This window comes from Callorhinus ursinus, unplaced genomic scaffold (genome assembly GCF_003265705.2).
Source record: "Callorhinus ursinus isolate GAN/ISIS: 27379988/994484 unplaced genomic scaffold, GSC_fseal_2.0 scaffold35, whole genome shotgun sequence".
NCBI classification, from domain to species: domain Eukaryota; kingdom Metazoa; phylum Chordata; class Mammalia; order Carnivora; family Otariidae; genus Callorhinus; species Callorhinus ursinus.
The window spans coordinates 79,217-102,411 of NW_027397097.1; the positions used below are offsets into that span (position 1 = coordinate 79,217).

The 23,195-nt window shown below is 48.6% G+C and overlaps 3 protein-coding genes across 3 annotated transcripts; all 3 read left to right on the forward strand.

Moving 5' to 3' along the window:
- Positions 1-3,757: 3,757 nt before the first annotated feature.
- LOC112806170 (olfactomedin-4-like) lies at positions 3,758-9,570 on the forward strand. Its single transcript, XM_025848493.2, has 7 exons — positions 3,758-3,910; positions 4,706-4,768; positions 5,012-5,164; positions 6,103-6,225; positions 6,425-6,578; positions 6,966-7,125; positions 8,670-9,570. Exons 1-7 carry the CDS (start codon positions 3,842-3,844, stop codon positions 9,328-9,330), a joined length of 1,383 nt encoding a protein of 460 aa, XP_025704278.1. The 5' UTR covers positions 3,758-3,841; the 3' UTR covers positions 9,331-9,570.
- Positions 9,571-11,791: 2,221 nt separating this feature from the next.
- UBQLNL (ubiquilin like) lies at positions 11,792-14,079 on the forward strand. Its single transcript, XM_025894079.2, has one exon. It carries the CDS (start codon positions 12,038-12,040, stop codon positions 13,880-13,882), a length of 1,845 nt encoding a protein of 614 aa, XP_025749864.1. The 5' UTR covers positions 11,792-12,037; the 3' UTR covers positions 13,883-14,079.
- Positions 14,080-17,824: 3,745 nt separating this feature from the next.
- On the forward strand, positions 17,825-20,509 carry UBQLN3 (ubiquilin 3). The gene is made up of 2 exons (XM_025894405.2): positions 17,825-17,939; positions 18,215-20,509. Exon 2 carries the CDS (start codon positions 18,252-18,254, stop codon positions 20,217-20,219), a length of 1,968 nt encoding a protein of 655 aa, XP_025750190.1. The 5' UTR covers positions 17,825-17,939; positions 18,215-18,251; the 3' UTR covers positions 20,220-20,509.
- The last annotated feature ends 2,686 nt before the right edge of the window (positions 20,510-23,195 follow it).

The following is a 23,195-nucleotide window of genomic DNA, read 5'->3' on the forward strand; positions in this document are numbered from 1 at the left end:
GATTAGAACTTTTCCATAAAAGAGCCACAAAGCTGGGTCAGGGGATGAGTGTCTATACTGGTCAAAGAAGGAATTAATTTTTATGACCAAGGTACTTTGAAGTATGATGAATAGAGCTGGAGGGAGGGATGTCAAAACCATGGGCAGCTGGGACAAAATACTAGACAAATTTGAAGGAATAGGCTGTTTGGGAGAGTAGGTAAGCTCGTAAAGTGGCTTCTGGATAAGGTCTTTGGAAGGGGAGTTTGAGCATCAGTCAGGGAGTGAAAGGAGAGTCATTCCGTCTATCCAACCTCTGACTTACAGGGGTGGAGGGAACACAGAATGTTGGTGGGATTAGGCTTGGATGACACAAACAACTTCGTCTGGGACAGGCCATCAGGAAAAGCATATTCTGATGCTCCCCTGTGCCTGGGCTGATGAGGAGACATTCCACCCCGAGAAGACTATCAGAAGAGTGTGGTCTTTAGTCAGATGAATTTTGTTTTTTTTTTTTTTTAAGGATTTTATATATTTAGTTGAGAGCCAGAGAGAGAGAGAAAACAGGAGTAGGGGGAGGGGCAGAGGGAGAAGCAGACTCCCTGCTGAGCAGGGAGTCTGGATCCGGGGTTGGAGGGGCGGGATCCCAGGACTCCGGGATTATGACATGAGCCCAAGGCAGACGCTTAACCGACTGAGCCACCCAGGGGCCCCAACTTAGTCAGATGAGTTTTGATTCAAATCCTAGTTTTATTTACCAGTTGTGTGTCCTGGAGTATGTCTGCTCACCTGTCAGGAACCAAATTCCTTCATACATGATAAGGGAACATTAGCAAATCCACAGATGGCTAGGGAACTCCTCAGCAGAGGGCTCTCAGCAGATGCTGTAGCACCCAAAGCCCCGACCCTCATCTCCACCTATGTAAAATCCCTGGAGAGCTGGTGTTCCCTTCTCACAGGCCTCATTCACACTCTGCAGGGACCAAGCCCGGCAGAACCAGGAGATGGGACTGGATCCTGCACCGCCCGCTCTCAACCAGACTGTGCTCATCCCTGGGCCTGGGCCCTTTGTCCTGCTGGGGTGTCGGGCCTAGAGGCCTCGCACGCCTGGCTTTCAGTGTCTGTGTGCCTGCTGTACATGGCTGCTGTGGCAGGGAATGCCCTTCTCCTGGGGCTGGTGGCAGCTGACAAGATACTTCGGGCACCCATGTACCAGCTGCTGGGGCTTCTGGCAGCCGCTGACTTGGCTCTGGCCACATCCACAGTACCCAAAGCTCTGGCTGTGCTCTGGGGCCTGTTGGGTGAGATCTCCTTTGTGGCCTGCCTAGCCCAGCTCTTTGTGACCCATGTGACCTTCATTGCGGAGTCTTCAGTGCTCCTGGCCGTGGCCGCAGACCACTATGTGGCCATTTGTCAGCCTCTTGTGCTCCGGGGCATTGCTGACTGCCGCGTGTGGTGGGCATGGTGGCTGTTGCCGCGGTGACCCGTGTCATGGTACCCCCCGTGGCCCTGCTCCAAAGACTGCCCTACTGTGGGCAGCGGGAGCCCCCCCACACCTACTGTGAGCACATGGGTGTGGCTCGGCTGGCATGTGGCGACACGCACCCAACGTTTGGTATGGCTTGGCCACCACACTTCTGTCTCCAGCCCTGGATGTAGGGCTCATCGCTGCTTCCTATGTCCTCATTCTCCATGCTGTGTGTTGCCTGCCATCCCACGGTGCCCGCTGCAAAGGCTTGGGTACCTTGTGGGGCACACGCCAGTGTCATCACTCTCTTTTACACACCTGCCTTCTTCTCCTTCCTGGCTCACCGTTTCGGCTGCCACACAGTGCCCCCCCATATTCACATCCTCCTGGCTAACCTCTGTGTGGCGGTGCCCTTAATCCTGTGGTCTATGGAGTACGGACCCAGCAGATTGCTCAGAGGCTCAGGCGCTTGCTTCAGCTCTGCTGGGCAAGGGCAGTGAAGGATGTGGGCCCTTGAGACGGCCAATGGCAGTGACCGAGCACCTATTCCCTGAGGCATGTGCCGTCCAATGGCCAAATAGTGCTGCCAGACCCCTCTGAGCAGAGCTCTAACCAAGGTATCCTCATCATCTGCCAATAGGTGGTGCTCTGGTCACCCCAGCCCTGTTCCCTGCTCAGGGACAGAATGCACACTGAACTCACCTCTCCTGGCCTGGGCCTAGCTTGGCTAGACTTTTCCTACCCTTTCTAAGTGTGTATTAATCTCCACAGTTGCATCTCACACACATAAACGTGTTGGGCCTGGACCTTGGCAAACAAGGAGGCCCAGGACATGGCGTGGACATCAAGATCTCATCTTTCTCCATCACTCTGCCCAGCCAGACCAGATTAGTGAGAACTAGCTCTGCGTGGGGCCTTTTGTCCAGTGTGTGACACTAAGCAGGAACTCCATGTTTGCTGAATGGATGAAGACAGGAGGAGCTGAGGAAATGGCACAATATGAATCAAAGAGAACAGAGCTCTGGAAACTGACATGGCTTTGGACCTGGCCAACTCATACTGTCAATCTTGGTAGAGCTGCCGGCTCTGGGAGGGAAGGCATTGGACTGCCCCACGGTGCCCACCTGAGCTATTTCCCCTCTCTTCTCCTGTGCCGAGCTTTCCCTTGCTTTCCCAGCTGGTTCTACTTGCTAGGTTTACTTGGCAAAACACAGGCAGACTACCCCAGCTCCCGTTGTCATGCTTCTTGCTCTGTGTTCTTGCGTGCTTCCTCCTCTCCATCCCTCCTGCCATAAAGTTGTAGGAACACCCAGCTGGACAGCGATTCTGGAGAGGTTTCCTGCTCCATGCAGGTTAATTCCCAACTCATTCCTCTCACACCTCCCTAACCTCGGTAGCTCCCCTGGACCCGTGGCTACAGCAAGGCCAGGCCAGAGGAGTTGATGGAGAATGGATCCCAGGCCTGGAGCAGGGAGTCAGAGGGTGAAAACCTGTAAAGCGGGATGTGGGTATAATCTCTCATCAAGGATTGCCCAGTGGGGCCCAAGGCATGCCTTCCCGGGGTCATACATTCACTTCACCGCTCCAGCCCTTTCCCTAGGAGAAGTACACACTTCATATGCCTCCCCTACTGGGTATTATGTGTTGGGCCATGGGCTCTAAAGGAGGGTAGGCGTTAGCAAATGGCTTTTATGTGAAAAGCCTATGATATCTGAATTGGGGGAGCAATGACAAGTAGGGAAGTAATAAAAGATACAAATTTCTCTATGGAAAAAGGGGGGAAAATGCAGTCTTCATAGGAAATCTGACATCTTCTTAGGTATTTGGGGGGTTTGAGGCTCACCATTGCCTGGGAAGTATTCAAGAGACATAGTGAAAGAGGAAAGAACAAGTTTGAGTGGCCAGCACTAGGAACACTGAGCTTTGACTCAGGAAGCAACTTTTTCTTTTCTTAGGATACATCAGGTGAGAGGCCAGAGGACTAGAGACTTGACGAGAAGATATTGGGAAGGGGCTTTCTTGAAGGACAGGCGGTGGAGGCTGTAGGCATATGGATCTCCGATTAGCAGATCCATTTGAATAGTGGTGTGGGATGGAAATGTTTAGAGTGCTTAGAACAGTGAAGAGGACAGACTTCCAGGTGTGGGGAGGGCACATAGCCGAGAGAGACTCTGTCTGTGTAAAAAATCCCTTCTACCCCATCTCTGGAAGCACAGGTGTGTCACAGTCTTCTTTTTCCCACACCGCACCCTGTCCCTTCCCAACCCCTCTCACATGTTCAGTCCTTTCAGATGTTGAAATCTATATGCCTCCTGCTGAGACCAGTCACTGGAACCAGAGATAAAAGCCTAGCGGAACTCAAAGGTCTTGCTCCCCTCCTGGAGCAGAAGCAAGATGCAGCCTGCCTTGGGCCTCTGGATGCCCTTACTGCTGCTGCTCCAGGTGCTCCCTGGACAGCCTCAGGTACCGCCTGCGGGTGGAGGGATCTCAAGCAGGTGGGCTTCAGCCTGGCTTCCCTCATCCCTCTGACCTGTTTCAGTAAGTCCCAGGTTCTGAGAGAGAGAGTGAAGGTGGAGAGACCTAGGGATGTCTGGAAGGGGGCTAGGATGCCCAGTCTGCTCTGGTTGTTGCTGGGCTTGGGTAGGCTTAGGGTGAGAGAGGGAAAGCAAGGATGAAGATGAGAGAGGAGGATTTCAGGGCTGTCCACCCTGCTCTTCTATGAGGCCTCACTTTCTGAAGAAATCTGCCACCCTTTGCCTAGTGAAGGATGCCGGAGCCGAGGCAGGCCAGCCTGGGCTATTGTAGGCTTCAACATCCCCAAAACCTAAACCACTGGGCTGGAGTTGCCGACTGAAGACATGGCCTTGATTAACTATGGGCCAGAAAAGCTAGTGTGGGACGACTCACGGGACAGGAGCCACACATCTTGATTCTTGAAGAATCTGTAAGGAAACCCCAGCTGTTTTATTTTTTTTTTTAAACTCTCAGAACCTCTAGTTTTCAACTTAAAATGAAGAATTCAAGTCATATGTTGTCATGTTCTTGTGAGCGCTAAATATCAGTCCAGAGTCCAGTGCCTCATGGTGTCGTTCATATTATTCATCTCCCTTCTTTGACAACTTGGAACCCTTTGTTCCTGCTGCCTTCACAACAAAATGAACTTGTGGGAATCCACTCAATCTCCGGAGGAGAGGTACTGTATCGCCTAAACTGGTCCCTTAAGACTTCTTTTCAGATCAGTTTTCCTCTTTTCCACAGAGCCTCAAGGAAGAGTCTACTCCCAGTTCAGTGAACTGTGACCAGAACCAGCCAGTGCATGAGGTAAGTGAGGAAGGCCCCACCTCTAGGAGCTGGAAGGGGGCCGTGTGACGTTCTGGGAAGTCAAGGGAAGGGTCACCCCAACTCATGGCAGAAGGAGAATCAGTCATGAACAACCTCCTGTGCCGAGAGAGCTCTTCTCAGACACTCCAGGGTAGGGTCAGCTCTTCTGCTTCATGTTCCTAAACAGCACATTAGGACCCATGTTTCATCACACTTAATGTGCCCATGGCCTTGCCTTTGCAGCTGGTGAAAAGGGTGCCAGGTTCTGTGGATGAGGATGGCCTGTGCCACTGTGTAGTTCACCTGCCCAACAACCTCATTCCCATGAATCAGCTGGAACAGCTACAGAGTATAACACAGGTGCTCATGGACAAGTATGATCAGGAGCTATCCAGGGTAAGCACTGGAGCTGTGGGCTGGGGCTGGCAGTCATAGGAGCATATTCTCTCCTGTAACTAACATGAGGATGAGCCGGGGTGGTAGAGAAATTGCTGAAGGAAGCATAGCCCTCATCTTTGAGATGAATCCTGAGTATGAAGGAAAAATTCGGTGTCGTTCTTGGGATTCTCAGTGGCAGTCACAGTACAGAGAGGCTTGGGTAGGATGTGCTTCCTCCATTAAGAGGACAATTCATGGGTATAGGTGCAGTGGGAGCTGGGAAGAGGTCTTAGCAAAGGAAGAGGAAAGTGGGATGGCCAATGCAAAGGAGACAGAAAAGCGTTGGAGTTGGGTTAAAAGAGGGGCAATATCTGGAGAGTCTTGTGGGCCAAGCTGGTGAGTTTGCAATCAATGCTGTAAGTAAGGCTGAGTGAATGGAAATGTGACATCCATCCTGTGATGTGGGCAGTAGCTTTTCGGAATGGGTACTCGTAGAGCCCTGGGGAAGGCTGATGGTAGAGGGCCTGGAAGCTAGGAGTCTGTCCATTCATTCACTCACCAAGACACTCCTGAGAGTGTGTCTGTAACCACAGGAAAGGGGAGAGAGAAACTGGGCATATGGGGGGAAATAGTGATTTTTCCCGAGGTGAAAAGAAGGACGCAAATGTCCTGAGCTGAGAGATGGAGATAACACTAATGCTCACCTCAAGGGCTGTTAATGGAACAAATGAAAGTGATGGATCTGAGAGTGTTTTGTTGGCTGTGTGGCACTGGGGGGGGGGGGCACGTGAATGGGAGAAAGAGCCACAGGTGTTGAGGTTTAGGGGTCCTGCTTGTCCATTTCCCCACACCCAGGTCAGTGAGTACACTCACAGCATTGAAGGTCAGGATAACCAGGTCCTGGAAATGAACCGTGCCCTGAAGCCAGGAGTCCCATTGCTCTTGCTTCCTCCTAGGAGCCCCCAACCTACAACTTGCTGTGCCTGGAGCTAGAGGGAGCACGGGAGTTGGTGACCCAGCTTATGGCCAAGGAAGGAGGTACTGAGACTGAGGACCTCCTCTCTCAACTCCAGAGCCAGGTACATGGGGATAGATGGGAGAATCCTTCTCCCCTGTACAGTCTCCTGTCTTATTTAATCTCGAAAATTTAAATTTGATGATTTCCAAAATCTCTTATTTCTGGGGGAAAAAAAGACACTGAGTTGGGCAAGATGGGAGCCTCACTTCAGTTCATAGGAACAGTCCATGACCCATATCCTTGGCATCTCGTTTCCACAGATCGCTAATGCCAGCCTCACACTCAAGTTTCTGGCTGACTCTAACCAGCGCAGCCTCCGTGCTTACCTTCAGGAGGTGGATATTCTTGAGGGCCGGCTCAGCGATTGTGAGAGGGAGAAGTGGCAAGAGGCCTCTGGTCCACCCCTGCCCCCTGGTGAGGCCTCAGACTGAATTTCTGAAGATCTCATCTCCCTAAAGACAAGATTTGGGAATAGGGGGTTGCTTATGGGGTACTGAGAGTTGGGCAGCAAAGTTCTTTTGCTTCCTTGCATGCTGCATCACCAAGGGCTGCAGACTGAGATAGGTACACTCTCACATACAGGCATACTAGTATATACACATATATATAAACACACCTATAATCAGACATGTACACTATCCTCTATTCATGAAAAGTCCCACCTGCTTATATAGCTCTGCATGCCCTCATGCAGACAGACACATGCTGAAATGCACACATGGCTATTACACTTTCATTGTCCCCTCCCTGTGGGTTGTGTGCTTCACTCCTAGTTTCTACCTTGCCTGCTCTCTTCTGTAGGTTCTTGTGCCCACGGAGGCCTCCAGAAAGTCAGCCGACCCCTTGTGGTACAACTCAATTGGAGAGGCTTCTCCCACATGGCAGGTGTCTGGGGTCGAGACTCAGCACCCGATCTAGACTCTTCCCTCTACTGGGTAGCTCCTCTGAGTAAAGATGGCAGGTGAGTTCAGGATGGTTTCTCTTTTGCAACCAGGTTCATTCCAAATGTTCCCTACCCTATCCTAACAGATTTCTTTGTGGCCCCAGCAGAGCTTCCTCTCTCCATTTTAGGTATGCCCCTGGACAAACTTAGCCTAAGGCCTGACAGGCCACCTCCTAGAGCTCCTCTCAGGATTAAGGGTGACTCAGATGGCCCTGAGCTCCTTCACAAACCCACTGTCCAAAATTTCCAATCTGATCATAATCCAAACTGGTTCTATCTATAGCCTGATCTTATCTCAAGAGCAAACTCTTCTCCACTTGGCCCTCAAAACCCTAGCTTCTTCTGAGAACAGTTTAAAGGATGAACCTGACCATACTTATGACATGGACTCAAACAAAGCTGAGTTTGAATCTCAGTACTTAAACAAACTGAGCTTGAAAAATGCATTAATGTCTCAGACCCATTCTAGCCGTTTGGAAAGTGAGGATAGTTAAATTATGAGAATATCATGTGAGATTCCATAGAGAAGCGTGAACAGTATAATTGGTGCTGGTGGATGTTTTTTTAGATGATAAGATTGCTAACTGAATCCATGAGTAGATGAATGAGCCCTTCAATAACCTGGCAGCCTGGCTAGGCAGCTAGGCGCAACGCACAGGCAGGGGGTTTAAAGTCAGTCCATATAGGAGTATGAGAAAGACCTAACTGAGTAAGAGATTACAGGAGGGTATGATGAACATGGCTTGAACCTATCACTGAAGGGCCTCGGTGGAAGATCATCTCAGATACTGTTACTAATAACATTGCTCCCAATTCCTACAGGTGCTTTGTAGCAGGTGAAGCATATTAACATGAGTTTGCTTTTTAAATCGGCTCAAAAATCTCTGTGGGTAAGGCAGGACTTACCAATGTCAAGCAGTGACAACACTCAGAATTCAGGGATAATTTAAAGAACTTTCCAAAGTGACCTCATGAGCATAGGTCTCCCCAAATCCACCTCTGAACTGTGTCCCACTCTGGGACACCAGTGTCTCGGGGCAGGTGGAATGCCGTGGAGTCTAGGTATAGAAGAGTCCCCATAAAGAAGGAAAGAATAATACCTATCCCTTGATGATTGCTTACTTGGAGATAAATATTCTACTACTTGGTTTATTAGCATTTTTAGGTCAGTCCTGATATCGATGAGATAGATCCTTTTGTTATTCTTTTTACAGATTTTAGTTATGAGCTGAGTGAATGACTTTGAGCAAATTACTTATTCTTTCTGAGAACCAGTCTCCTAGTCTGTGGGAATACAACCTAAGTTCTGGTGCTGTTGCTATAATTAAATGAGATAATGCACTCACAGTGTCCACGAGGCATTGTTGAGTTTGATGTCAATGTTATTGCTGTTACTGATTTTTTTTTTTACAGTTGTTTTTTGTCCCCGTATATTGTAAGTAAAAGAAGAGAGATTACAAATCAGTTCTGTTTGATTCAAAGCTCCCGCTATTAATGAATTAGCCCGCTCATTTTTATTAGCACTGTGTACCCTGATGACTCTGGTGTGGGGCTTGGCCTAGGTACTTTGACTACTACCGGCTGTACAAGTCCTATGACGACCTGGTACTGATGAAGAACTATGTGGAGAGGGCAATGGGCTACGGTGATGGCAGCGGTAATACCGTGTATGAGAACTTCATGTACTTCAATTACTATGGCACACGTGACATTGCCAAGGTGAATCTCTCCTCCAACACCCTGGTGCTACGACGCCCATTGCCCAGTGCCACCTACAACAACCGCTTCTCCTATGCCGGTGTGTCCTGGAAAGACATAGATTTTGCTGGTGATGAGAAGGGGCTGTGGGTTCTCTATGCCACTGAGGAGAGCAAGGGAAACTTGGTTGTGAGTCGTCTCAATACCAGCACCTTAGCAGTGGAGAAAACCTGGCGCACCAGCCAGTACAAGCCAGCCATGTCAGGAGCCTTCATGGCCTGTGGAGTGCTCTATGCCTTACGCCCACTGAGCACCCGCCAAGAAGAGATCTTCTATGCTTTTGATACCACCACTGGGCGGGAGCGCCGTCTTAGCATCCCACTGGATAAGATGCTGGAAACACTACATGGCATCAATTACTCCCCCTTGGATCACAAGCTCTATGTCTACAATGATGGCTACCTGATCAATTATGACCTCAGCTTCCTGGCGCTGAAGCAGAAACAATCAAAACCACCAGCTTGAAAGCTCTCTTGGCTTCTTCCTGACCACATCCTATCACACTCGAGAAATCTTCTAGGCCTTGAGACCCCTGGGGCAGAGGATTGGGAGAATCATGGCCTCCTTCTCATAACTCCAGATGAATCGTCCCCCACAATGGCCATCACTCCTACTGACTGAGAAATGTTGATTATATCTTTATCATTGATAATTCTGTAGAATTGATAACTCAATCCTCACATTAAAGTTCCTTTTAGTAATGGCCTAGGTGGATTTGACTGGGTTTTGACTGGGAAACAAACACTAACACTAACAAACACCTCTTCAGTAGAATCCTAGAATTGTAGGAACTGCACTCTAATTTTTATTTTTTTTTATTTTTTAAATTTTTTTTTAAAGATTTTGTTTATTTATTTGACAGAGAGAGATCCAGCGAGAGAGGGAACACAAGCAGGGGGAGTGGGAGAGGGAGAAGCAGGCTTCCCACTGAGCAGGCAGCCCGATGCGGGCTCGATCCCAGGACCCTGGGACCATGACCTGAGCTGAAGGCAGGTGCTTAATGACCGAGCCACAGGTGCCCCTGCACTCTAATTTTTAAAACAAATCTATTCTGTGTTTTGAAAACTGGGAATCCAGCTCTGACAAATATAAAATTCCATGAACTAGGCTTAAGAAGATAAGTCTTAAATTGAGAGCCTCTGGTCCCAGTGCAGAGACCCAGGGCAACTGGTCATTAGAATGGGATATAGAATCCCCCTTTCTTATCCTCAGCCTCCTGCAGGGTACCTGGGGAGTAAAGAGGCAGTGTCTTGGTGTGAAAATCAATGTTTCCCTGTCCTGAATTGATCTCACTTTGAGTGCAATTGAGGGAAGGACTTAGGCTTGAGTCCCATTCTAGGAAGTGAGCAGCTAATGGCTGAGCATGAGGAGGGTCTGACGTGGACTGAGCTGGTGGTCTAGACATTCTCAATAGAGAATCCTTTGGTGTGACACAGGAAGTCCCCTGGCCAACTGTCTGTAATATCTTTGCTCATCTTCAACACACTAAGAACATGAAGGCCCAGACACTCCACCTCTGTTACTTATCTATCTGTGTGGTTCAACTCTTTTCCATGGGGCTGGATGGAATGTTCAAAATTCCATATCCCAAAGTCTTCACAGTCACACATTGTATACCAGAATACTTCATGCACACTGTCTCATGCTTATACTTCCACATATACAAACATTCACAAGTATACATCCAACCAGACATATGGGTTCTTACTCATTTGTACAATATTTCCATCTACGTAAACATAAATGCACATTTTAACATATCCACTAAGGGAAAATTATCTGCTGCCCAAATATAGATCAAGCACCATCCCACAAAACTGCATGGAACTGAGAATCTCTTTTAGTTGCCTAAACCTGTCCTGTTAGGAATTTCACTACGAATCACCTCCACCATCACCTCTTGATCTACAGACATCTCTCCCACTAATGCTATGACACAAAGTTGGGCACTGAAGACTGGGCTAAAACACTGAATCAAGTCTTTCTAAAAGTTCTGCCAAAATGACATGTAGAAAAGACCAAGTGATAGGTGAATAAAAAATATTTTGTGAGGAAGGGCTCACTCACCTTTAATTTGAAATGCCCCTCAGGGAGCCTCCCCAGCTAGCCTTGCTCCTGCTTTTAGGATCGAGGAAATCATTCTCCACATGGGAGCACTCTCAGTTAAGTCCAGTATCACTAAACCTAGAGCCAAAGAAAACCATGACCTCCCCTTCCACTTGTGAACTTTGCCCTTGCTCCCTTTTCCTTTGTAAGGCCTCATTTTTTTGAGATCCCTAACAAAAGTAATAAGATCCTTCTTACAGGAGAGATTCCAATCTTACAGGTATGCCAGTTTTATCTATGGCTTCAGCAAACTCGACTTGCAATATAACAAGACTGCAATCCCAACAGGGACACACACACAGCACCACAGACAAGCACACATCTCACATAAACAATCTGGTCTTTTTGTTTTTTAAGATTTTTTAAATTTTTAAAATTTATTTGACAGAGAGAGAGAGAGAGGGAGAGCAGAAGCAGGGGGAGCGGCAGCCAGAGGGAGAGGGAGAAGCAGACTCCCCTCTGAGCAAGGGCTCAATCCCAGGACCCTGAGATCATGACCTGAGCCAAAGGCAGAGGTTAAACTGACTGAGCCACCCAGGCACCAGCCCCCCCCCTTTTCTTTTAATAGTTCCATCCTGAGAACTCTGTCTTCCATTTTCTGGAAAATGACCTTATTTTATTTTATTATGGAGATCTGGTAACCCCACCCCTACCCCCACCCCCACACATACACTTATGCAAATATGTTTCCCTTCCCCAGCTGCTCCTGGCAGAGACTGTGAGACTAGAGTTGACATCACAATATCCCTTTTTTGAAGAGGTTATGGTATTGGTGGGTGGGGCAGAAGGGAGGGGCAGCCCTGGGTGGAGTCATCTTTACTTAGCCCACCTAGTACCAAGTATGAATCAGTAGCCATGACAAGCCTCAGTTGGGCCACGTCTGGAGAACTGGGGTGGGGGGTATAACATCGCAAAATACCTGGCCCCAGCTGGTCACTCATCCCTTTCTGGGCACCAGGGAAACTAGCCTTTGGCCTAAGAACACGACACCTGAGACAAAGGCCAGCAGAAATATTTGTCTGCCCTCGCTTCCACCTGCTCAACATCTGCCCTCCCACTGAGGTCCATGCCGCATGTCATCTCTCGAACACCCAGGATGGCTCAGAGTGGGCGTCCTTCAGGTTTGCCGGCAGACAAGAACATCTCTTCAAGTGTCACCCGAGTGATAGTGAAGACAGCAGGCAAACAGGAAGACTTTATGATAGCTGATGACACCTCAGTGAGGCAGTTCAAGGAGAAGCTATCTGCTCACTTTAAGTGCCAGATGGACCAACTCGTGCTTGTCTTCATGGGCCGCCTTCTCAAAGATCATGACACACTGAGCCAAAGAGGCATCCTAGATGGTCACACCATTCACTTGGTCATCAAGTCCAAATGCAGCTCCACATCCCTACCCCATTCCTCCCGGAAACTGCTGACCAAAGAGCCCTGCCACTGGGACAGAAACACCAAAGGTAACAGCAATGGGGTATACCAACCTGCTGGTGTGAGTCACACCCCAGTGGAATCAGCCCTTCTTGTGGAGCCTGATGCATCCAAAGTGCACACCCAGGATCTGGAAGTGGGTAGTCTAGAGTATATAACACAGATGCTACAGAATCCTAGTATCCAGCAGCTTCTGTCTAACACAGACCTCATGAGACAGTTCATCTCAGAACACCCAGACATACAACAACTGATGCAGCAGAACCCAGAAATCTCCCACATTCTTGACAATTCTGAGAGCCTATGGCAGACTCTGGAGTTGGCCAGAAACCTTGCCATTATTCAGGAGCTAATGCAGATCCAGCAACCTGAACAGAATCTTGAGCATCCACTGAACCCACAGTCACACTCAGGCTTAGAGACAATGCCAGGTGGGGACAATGCCCTGGGTCAGAGTTATGTTGATTACAATGACCAAATGCTCAACAGTTCACAAGATCCCTTTGGGGGCAACCCTTTCACAGCTCTCCTGGAAGGACAAGTTTTGGAACAAGTTCAATCCCCACCTCCATCTCCAACACCACCCCAGGAACGACGGGACCAGCTCCCACAGCTCCCTACAACCCGAGTCATCTATACTAGTTCTCGTGGTTTATCCTCTATCACCTCAGCCAATGTTACCCCCAACAAGGTGAACCATACTCCCAGTGCCTATGCTACCACTATCTCCACCAAGGGCTGGAGTCATACCTGTCCCATTCAGCAGCCGGCTGGGGTACCAGCCTTACCTAGCATAGAGCTCACCCAGCAGCCCCAGGCAGAAGACAAAGATGCCACCATCTCTCTAGATAGCTCTGACCAGAAATTAGAGGATGACTTCCAGCCTTCGGGGGAGCAGACCAGCTCCCAGATCACAGGAAGCATGATGCAGTTGCTTTTGAATAACCCATACTTGGCAGCCCAGATGATGTTGTTCATAAGTATGCCCCAGCTGAGTGAACAGTGTAGGCAGCAGCTGTCCACATTCCTACAGCAGACACAGCTTTCCGACATGCTTATAGCCCTAGCCAACCCTAAAGCATCACAAGCAATATTGCAGATTGAGCAGGGTCTGCAGCTGTTGGCCACAGAGGCTCCTGTTCTCCTACCCTGGGTTGCACCTTACCTGTGGGGCCTGGGTTGGCTTCCTGGACCCAGCTGCAGCTACCCTGACACAGTGCCCTGGGCCTGGGATGTGCCAGATATTGCTGAGCCCAAAGATCCTGAATGCTGCCACAAATCTGGAACAGTCCAGCAGAGGCTACAGTCCTTAGCTGGAGACCCTTCCCACCTTCCACAAGCCCCTGAGATTCGTTTCAGTCAGCAGATGGAATCTCTCCAGGCCATGGGATTTGGGAACCATCACGCCAATCTGCAGGCACTCATTGCTACTGAGGGGGACACCAGTGCTGCTATTCGCAAACTCAAGAGATCCCAAGGATTCTAAGCACCATGCCCACTTATTTGCTTGTTACCTGCTACTGACCCATTTGACCATGGGTCATCTGCCTCTTCCACCTCTTCTGATGCTTCCGTCCAGGAGAAGTCCTGGAACAGGAGAAACCAAACAATGCTTTCTCCACTGAATAATAGACCATTGGCCATGGGTAGAAGATCTGTCAATAAAATGGCTACTCCCACATGCCCCCCATCTGAGGTTTGGCTTTGTTTCTTTTGCAAAAAAGGGAACTATCTGTGTTTGATGTGATATTCCCGTCTCACTACAGTACATACATGAGTGCACACACATGCCACATGCATATATTAATATAGAGAGAGAGGATCATAGTTTTTTATCTTTTGAGAATCATAGTTGCATACATAGAACCACAAACTCAGATGTCACACCATGCTCACATACCCAAGGACATGTATATGCTTTGTACACATACACAAGGTCACATAGCCAAAGATTCATGTATACAAGGCACATATATTCAACACATTACACACACAGCCAAGGGCATGCACAGCAACACACAAATACCTAAAGACACATACACACACCCATGTGTAGGGGAAGACAGTCAGTCATAACATACCCATACAAAAGGGAAAATAACTATAGATAGACACATATATGTAGTCATAAAGACTTCCTTAATTTCCCAAGTCCAAATTGTTCAAGTTTGAAAGTGGAAGAAGAATGGCCTGGTGGGCCAGAGTAGGAAAAGTCCACATTTCTGCCAGGTCTAGGTAGGTATTTATCCTCTTTAGGAATCTCTTACTAATTGCCATTGTTACAATCATAGGACTTTGCTGGACTGTTACTATTCCCTCTTTAGCACAGAGAGATACAGTTGCTTACCCTGACTGCGTATTCCTGTCACCAAAACTCAGGCATTTGGGGGCATGGCACCTTCCAAGAATACAAGTCCTTTGGCATATCAAATGTCCATAGCTTGTGTTCTCTGTAGTTAGTCAAGGCCCCATCTCTTCCTCTTCCTTCCTCCCCAGGAGTATCCCAGCCAATTGGTATGTAAACAATTACATAAGTCAAATATTGTTTTAGGCATTGAATAAATAGCAGTGACCAAATAAAGTTCCTTTATTTAGGAGTTTACTTTTGTGGGGCTAAGACCGTATTCTACTTAACCTATGAATAAGTGCTATGAGGAAAAATGAAGCAGGATAAGGTCTTCTACATACAGGGTAATCTGGGAAGACCTCTCCTGAAAGGCAATAATCGATCAGAAATCGGGAGAACTGAACATGCACTCCTTTGGGAGAAGTATTTTCCAGGCAGAGAAGGGTTACCTAGGAGTAAAAGTGTGAGGTGGGAATATTCTTGATGTGTTTGAAGAATAACAAGGAGATGTTGTAGCTGGAGTGGACTGAACTAAACAATGGAAGGAAAAACAGGACATCAGGAAGAATTTTGTAGGGTCTGGTGAGGACTCTGGATTTTCCCATGAATGCAGTAGAAAATCCCTGCTGGATTTCGAGCAAACAATGCAGGTGTTTCAGTGCATGGGTCTGGCTGCCAAGTGGAGAAAGACTGTGCTAGAGGTAGAAGTGTAAGCAGACACACTAATGAGGTAGCTCTTGCAATGGAGCAGGCGGGAGATGGTGGTGTCTGGAGCAGTGGAGGTGGTGATGCAGATTCAGATTCTGGTCTGCAAAGGGTGCCCACAGAAATCCTGTGTGCTCCTCACAGACTACCCCTCCTCTAGCCCTGACACTGCCATCAGCAAGATGGAAGGAGAGCCCACAAAACAAGTGCTCCTGCAGATCTACTGCCAGACTCCCACTCCCTCACTCAAACTAGTAAAAGGATAGGTCTCAAGAAAGAATTATAGCTAAAATGGATTTTCTACCTTCCCATTAAGATGCCTCCACCCAATCAATTCATCTTTTTCTTAAGATTTTATTTATTTATTTATTTATTTATTTATTTATTTATTTATTTATTTAGAGAGCTTGAGCAGGTGGAGGGGCAGAAGGAGAGGGAGAGAGAGAATCCCAAGCAGACTCCTCACTGAGCGTGGAGCCCAGTGTGGTACTCCACTCGGGGCTCAAAGTGGGGCTCAACCCCAGGACCCTGAGATCATGACTTGAGCCAAAACCAAGGGTCAGATGCTTAACTGACTGAGCCACCCAGGCACCCTTACCCAATCAATTAATCTAATTAAGCTTTATACCCTGTTTGCCTCAGGTTATCTGAAAAGCCCAAGCTCTAGTGTGTCGCCTTTCTGATTCTTATCCCGATATGCTCTGAAAATCCCTCATGTGACCCAATTTTCCACTGGTCATCAATTCTCTGAACCTTTCCACCTACCCTTTAGAACTCATAATTTAGGAGCAGCAAAACCTTACTCTATCTATAGCCTTTCCTCTAAATGACCCCCACCTTTTTGCCATAACTGAAATCTGCCTGTCTAGTGACAACCCATACACTCTGTGCTCCATCCTGTTATGAATAAATTGTCTGTGGACCAAAATCAAGCTCTCCACTTGGGCACTGATCCTAATCTCTCCAATTCATCTACTCAATAGCTTAGTCTTGCAATTATTTTCTCTCCCATCTGCATCATTTGTCTCTCCTCATTGTGTTGTTCCCATCCGAATAAAAGCATGATGTAATATTCTCAACTTAAGAAAAAACAAAACAAAAACGTCTCTATCCCCACATTTCCACACAGCCATCATAAACTTTCTCTTAGGTACAATACTCTTATTGAATCCACTTCATTTCGAACCCACTTGCTTTTCAACCCACTCCGGCCAGATTTTTGCCCCCTCCACTCTTCCAAGCCTGGGTTCATCATGGTCCCCCATTCTCTGGTCAAACCCAGTGGTCAGTTCTTAGCCTTTATCTTCCTGACCTACCAGCATTATCCAACACCATCAGTTACTCTCTCCTTTCTGAAACTCTTCTTCATTTGCTTTGTTCCCCCCCCCCTCCTTTTTCTGACTTAGTGTTTTACTCTTCTCAATTTCCTTTGTGGAACACATCTAATATTCCAGACTTGTAAATATGTAGTGCCCATGCCTTGGTTTTTTTTTTACCTTTATCCTGTTACTATACTCACTAATCTTATGATTCTAAATACTCTGCCAATACTGATGAACTGCAGGTTCACAATAGAGAACTCCCACCCTTCATGTCCATTTGGGTATAAAATAAACATTTCAAATGTATGTAACTCTGAACTCTGGGTTTTCTGTTTAACAACTTTATTCCCTGGGGCACCTGGGTGGCTCAGTCGGTTGAGTGTGTCTGCTTTTGGCTCAGGTCATGATCCCAGGGTCCTGGGATCAAGTCCAGCATCAGGCTCCTGCTTCTCCCTCTGTCTCCCTCTCTCTTTTTCTCTCTGTCTCTCATGAATAAATAAATAAAGTCTTAAAAAAATTATTCCCTGGTCTTTTTTTTTTTTTAAATCTCAGTAAATAGCCAGTCCATTCTTTGGGTTCTTCTGGGGAATAACAATAATCTTTTTAAAAAGTAAAATAAAAACTTTGTATCATTTCTGGCCCCTCTCTCGTACACTAGATCTTGCCCATCAGAAAGTCAATATGCTGAAGATATATAAAAAATTCATGTCTAATGTTGAATCAAAGAGAAGACAGAAACATAGAATGCCAGGAAGAAGAACAATTCAGGGTGCAGCTGAATTTGGGTCTTCACAGGGACATGGGGGGCTAAGGCTAAATCTTTCCTAATTTTGCAATCCAAGGCTGTCTCCACACACCACATACAAGTGTGTGGAAGTAGGGCTCTTGACCTGTGATGGAAGGGTCAGCCCAGGTTCCTCACTATGAAGAAGGCATCAAGGTAAAGGAAATAGAAGAGGTAAAGGGGGGGCGGCTGAGTTCCTGGGGAGACAGAGCACCTTGGAGAGGTCTCAGGAATCCATTGTGTGAAGCTGTGTTGTCAGTGCTGAGGTCACAGAGGTGACCTGATGGAGTGGGTTCTAGCCCAGAAGGCTTCAGGAGTGGCTGTTAGCAAGATGAGGGTGGTTTGGAGCCCTGTATAAGAGGAAGGACGGGGCCACAGCTTACTGGTATGTATGCCCCGACCCAAATCCTTCTTCCCGCCTTTGCCCTTCACTCATCAACCATAGACCTCTTTCTCAGGGCATCCAGTCTCCCTCTCCCGACCTGACACCTCTCAGACCCATAATCCTCCACAAGCATCCTATCCCGAGGACCTCATTGACCCTTCCATGCAGACTCCCTGTGGCCCCGCCCCGAGACCCCAGGCCCTCTTCCTGCTCACCTTTCTTACTTTTGCCACTGCCCAAAAGGATGATCTTGGTACCCCATCCCCATCCCCCAGCTGTGTCCCCACAGACCTGGGCCTCCTGCTGCCCACCATGGCCAAAAGCGGAGAGGCCCTGCCACAGGGCAGCCCAGCACCGATCCAGGATCCCCACCTCATCAAGGTGACAGTGAAGACGCCCAAGGACAAGGAGGATTTCTCAGTTACAGACACTTGCACCATCCAGCAGCTGAAGGAAGAGATATCCCAGCGCTTTAAGGCCCACCCTGATCAGCTGGTCTTAATCTTTGCTGGCAAAATCCTCAAGGACCCTGACTCACTGGCACAGTGTGGAGTGCGAGATGGCCTCACTGTCCACCTGGTCATCAAGATGCAACGCCGCACCATGGGCACTGAGTGTCCGGCTGCTCCAGTCCCTGCCCCAGCCCCCAGCCCTGGATCATTCCCTCAACCTAGCTCCATTTACCCAGCAGATGGGCCACCCACTTTCAGTTTAGGTGTTCTCACAGGCTTCAACGGGCTAGGCCTGACCTCTGGTAGTTTCTCTGACCAGCCAAGCTCACTGATGTGGCAGCATGTCTCTGTGCCTGAGTTTGTGGCTCAGATCATTGATGACCCTTTCATCCAGGGTCTGCTGTCCAACACAGGCCTGATGTGCCAGCTGGTTCTTGACAACCCCCATATGCAGCAGCTGATCCAGCACAACCCCGAGATTGGGCACATTCTCAACAACCCTGAAATCATGAGGCAGACGCTGGAGTTCCTACGCAACCCAGCCATGATGCAAGAGATGATGCGTAGCCAGGACCGGGCGCTCAGTAACCTGGAGAGCATCCCTGGTGGCTACAATGTGCTTCGTACCATGTACACAGATATTATGGACCCGATGCTTAATGCAGTACAGGAGCAGTTTGGTGGCAATCCCTTTGCTACTGCCACTACTGCTAATGCCACCAGCAGCAGCCGACCTTCGAGGACGGAGAACTGTGACCCTCTCCCCAACCCCTGGGCTTCCACATATGGAAGCTCAGGTGGCAGGCGAGGCAGGCGTCCTGGAGACCAGGATGTATCTGAAACTAGAAATAGGGTTCCCAACATTCTGGGTAATATAGGGCTCTATGACTATCTTCAGCAATTATATGAGACCCCCCAGTCCCTGGGAACCTATCTGCAAGGCACTGCATCCACCCGCAATCCTAGCCAAGAACCACCACCACCACCAGGAAATCGAATCCCCCCAACTTCCTCCTCCTCCCAGGAACGTGAGTCAGGCCAGCCTCTCCCCAGAGAGTCAGTAGCCATCAAGGGAAAGTCCTCTTGCCCATCATTCCTGAGATACCCCCCAGAGAGCAGTACTGAACAAGACAGAGGCCAAGGTGGTGCAGGGAACGGCTCCACCGGCCACAGCACCAACATGCCTGACCTTGTCTTAGGTCTGTGGCGTTCTGCCAACAGGTCGCCATTCGTTCCTTCACCACCTTCCCCCATGGCGGCTACCCCTGGAATGCCTGAGCATGCTTGGCTGCCCCCACCAGCTTATCCAAGATCCCTGAGACCTACCAGCATGAGCCAGGTCCCACAGCTGCAGGACGAGATGCACCGGCAACTGCCACTACTTCTGCACCTTCAGGCAGCCATGGCAAACCCTCGCGCCATGCATGCCCTGCTACAGATTCAGCAGGGTCTGCAGATCCTGGCTACCGAAGCCCCTCGCCTCCTCCTCTGGTTCATGCCTTGCCTAGCAGGGCTGGGAAGTATGGCAGGTGGAACAGAGCTTAGAGAGGGCGCCCTTATGCCTGAGGATCCCCCTGTAGCCCCAGGTCCTGAGGTTCCCCCAGCACAGGGCTCTGTGGATCTGGACCTCCATTCCACCCCTTTCCTCCAGATGTTGCAAGCTCTAGCTGGTGCCAATCCCCAGCAGCCACAGCCCGAGACTCACTTCCGGGTGCAGCTAGAGCAACTGCGGGCGATGGGCTTTCTGAATCCTGAAGCCAATCTCCAGGCCCTCATAGCCACTGGGGGTGATGTGGATGCTGCTGTGGAGAAGCTGAGGCAGGCATAGGAGCCCTAGTTGTTCAAGCCGTATCTTTTCCTCTGTGCCCTTTCCCCGTATCCCACTACCTTAACTCCCCCATTCTTGAATGCAGCTGCACACTATGAACCAAATCCACTATGATGCCCTTTACTATGGAGACAATGTTGTTCCAGAGTCAATGAGGAAGAATGAGAGCCAGAAACAGTGGGGGTGCTGTGAGTGACCCAACCATCCCTGCCACTGTACCATCTCGGGGCCCCAGTCTGAGCTCTGCTTACGCCTGTCTTGAGATGCAATTACATCCAATCTCCAGTGTCTGCTGCTGCCCGAGTCCAGTTCTTTGTGGGCTCAGGGGGAAAGGAGCCAGTATGGGAAAAAAGCTGGCGAGGAGAGCTGTGTCTGCGTGGGTGGGAGGGCTGGGAGGGAAAGCCCAAAGGTTTGAGGTTCAAAGATTTGGGAAGAACCAAGGAGGGTAAACTGAGGCCAGCAGCTTCCCTGGTGTCCTTCCAGAGGTCCCCCAGATCTTGTGTCCTGTAGGAGCTGCCACCCTGTACTCCGTTCTTCGGAGCATTCCTACCACCCGCCTGCCTGCAAAGTGGGCACGGTTAGTTATTTCTATCGCCCCTGAAGACTATCCCACAGGTGGCTCTCACTTTCTGGATTTGAGGTTGATTCCTGAGTAGATGGGGAGCCCCAAGAATTCAGCCTGAGTTCTAAGATTCCCTAATCGTGCAAGGTTGCAAAAGTACTGTCCCTGGTGGACACAGTTTGTCCTGGATGTTGTCTTTCTAGCAGCTGCCAGCTCAGAAACGGAGTACTCAGCCTGTGCTCAGCATTCTGCTAGTGGTTAGAGAGTCCGTGTGAGACAGAGACATGATCCTCCTTCAGGAGGCGATGGTCTGGGGGCACGGAGCATTCAAACTGTATGTGAAGACTAGTCATTATATAGAATACAAGTTGTGAAAGGTGCTGCAAAGAGCAGGAGCTATGGAGGAGCACACAGGCCTGATCTTGTCTGGGGAGACAGGGAAGGCTTCCCGAGTAGGCGCTCCAAGCTGAAATCTTAAAAGTGGTAAGAATGAAGTAGGCAGACATGTGACAGGAGAGGGGAGAGCATCCCAGCTGAAGAGCCAGGAGGAGAAAAGGGGCTGAGGCAGGCTGTGTATGACACACAGGAGGTGCCCTCGGCCTCTCAGACTAAAGTCTCGTTTGCACTCAGCGGTGCTTCCCATGACCCGAGTACTTCCAGGATAAAAGTGACACAATGCGCGGATCAAGTCAGCAAACCAGGCCTCACCCACAGGGGCAAACACTCTGGAGAAATGCACAAACACACTTAAATACACCCTGACACGGCACAGCTTTGTACATATGTTCAAGCATACACACAGAACACGGTCTGTTAAAGATTGATCTCAGTGAAATAAGTCAATCAGAGAAAGACATGTATCACATGACCTCACTGATATGAGGAATTCTTAATCTCAGGAAACAAACTGAGTGTTACTGGAGTGGTTGGGGGTGGGAGGGATGGGGTGGCTGGGTGATAGACTTTGGGGAGGGTATGTGCTATGGTGAGCGCTGTGAATTGTGCAAGACTGTTGAATCACAGATCTGTACTTCTGAAACAAATAACGCAACATATTTTAAGAAAAAAGGAAAAGAAGAAGATAACAGGAGAGGAAGAAAAGGGGAGTATGTCAGAGGGGGAGACGAACCATGAGAGATGATGGACTCTGAAAAACAAACTGAGGGTTCTAGAGGGTAGGGGGGTGGGGGGATGGGTTAGCCTGGTGATGGGTATTGAGGAGGGCACGTTCTGCATGGTGCACTGGGTGTTATGCACAAACAATGAATCATGGAACACTACATCAAAAACTAATGATGTAATATATGGTGATTAACATAACAATAAAAAATTTAAAAAAAAAGTTTAAAAAAAATATATACCAGTTACAATAAGAATTTGTAGGGTTGTTTTTCTGAAATCTTACTTTAAAGAAAAATAATTTGTACTCATACAATATTGAGTTAGAAGAAAAGTATGAAATTTTGAAGCAGGGTACTCATTACCTCTTATAAATGGTCTTAAGTCACCAACATTTGCTAGATTTCAATTTTTCTCAACTGTAAATGAGGAGTTGGAATGTGTTTTAAACTACGTCCTGTTTTAAAATCATTTGAGTTAATAAATTAGTAATTAAAAAAAAAAAAAAGATTGATCTCAGAACGGAGATGTAAACACAAACATTAATGTTATATTGCTGTCCAGAGAAGAAAAGGGGCTTTGAGGGAGGGGACCGCCGTGGTAAAAGTGGTCATGGTGTGTGCTTAAACATCAGAGACTCAACATTGGGGGTCCTTTTAAGGAACCTGGAGAAACAGAACCTCCACCTGGGACTCAGGACACTTGTACCAACCTCTCTTACCTTTCAGCGACCAGCATGCATCAGAGATGAAACGAGCTTTGGAAGCAACTTTCTCCCACTGCTTTAGGTTTCAACCTCTAGGTGAAACAGGAGGCTTCAAGCTCCCCTTCAGTGGGGGGTGGGGGGGGACCTGTCCAGATCAAAGGAACTGCTGTTTATAGTGGTGCTAGTGGGGGAAGGCAGGGGCAAGTCTTGCCTCTCTGTTTCCTGGAACCAATAAGGCAAGTGCTGTGGGGCTGCCTCTGACCGCGGAAGGTGTACCATGCAATCTCTAATTTCTGTCCTCCAAAGGCCAGGTAGGTTTGAGAAAAAGCCTCAGGGAAAGATTGATTTCATGTGCCTTTCATCTGGGCCAAAGGAAGCATGAGGGCTCATTTGAAGTAAATCTCAGGACAGACAGCAGGTGGGAATCCTGACTAGGGAGGAGTTTTCAGGCCATATGTTAGGAGAGCCCTGGACAGTGGACTGGGTGTTTGGAATCTTGGCTATAGTCTCATCGGAGACTGAACACCTCAGCTGGGTGTCCAGGAGAGGGGATTCTTGGACAGGGAAGGTCACTGGCCTCTATCTAGGG

Coding starts and splice junctions, on each gene's coding strand:
- LOC112806170 (XM_025848493.2), top strand. CDS start 3,842: ATGCAGCCTGCCTTGGGCCTCTGGATGCCCTTACTGCTGCTGCTCCAG. Junction 4,769..5,011: donor AGAACCAGCCAGTGCATGAG/GTAAGTGAGGAA, acceptor TTGCCTTTGCAG/CTGGTGAAAAGGGTGCCAGG. Junction 6,579..6,965: donor TGGTCCACCCCTGCCCCCTG/GTGAGGCCTCAG, acceptor TCTCTTCTGTAG/GTTCTTGTGCCCACGGAGGC.
- UBQLNL (XM_025894079.2), top strand. CDS start 12,038: ATGCCGCATGTCATCTCTCGAACACCCAGGATGGCTCAGAGTGGGCGT.
- UBQLN3 (XM_025894405.2), top strand. CDS start 18,252: ATGGCCAAAAGCGGAGAGGCCCTGCCACAGGGCAGCCCAGCACCGATC.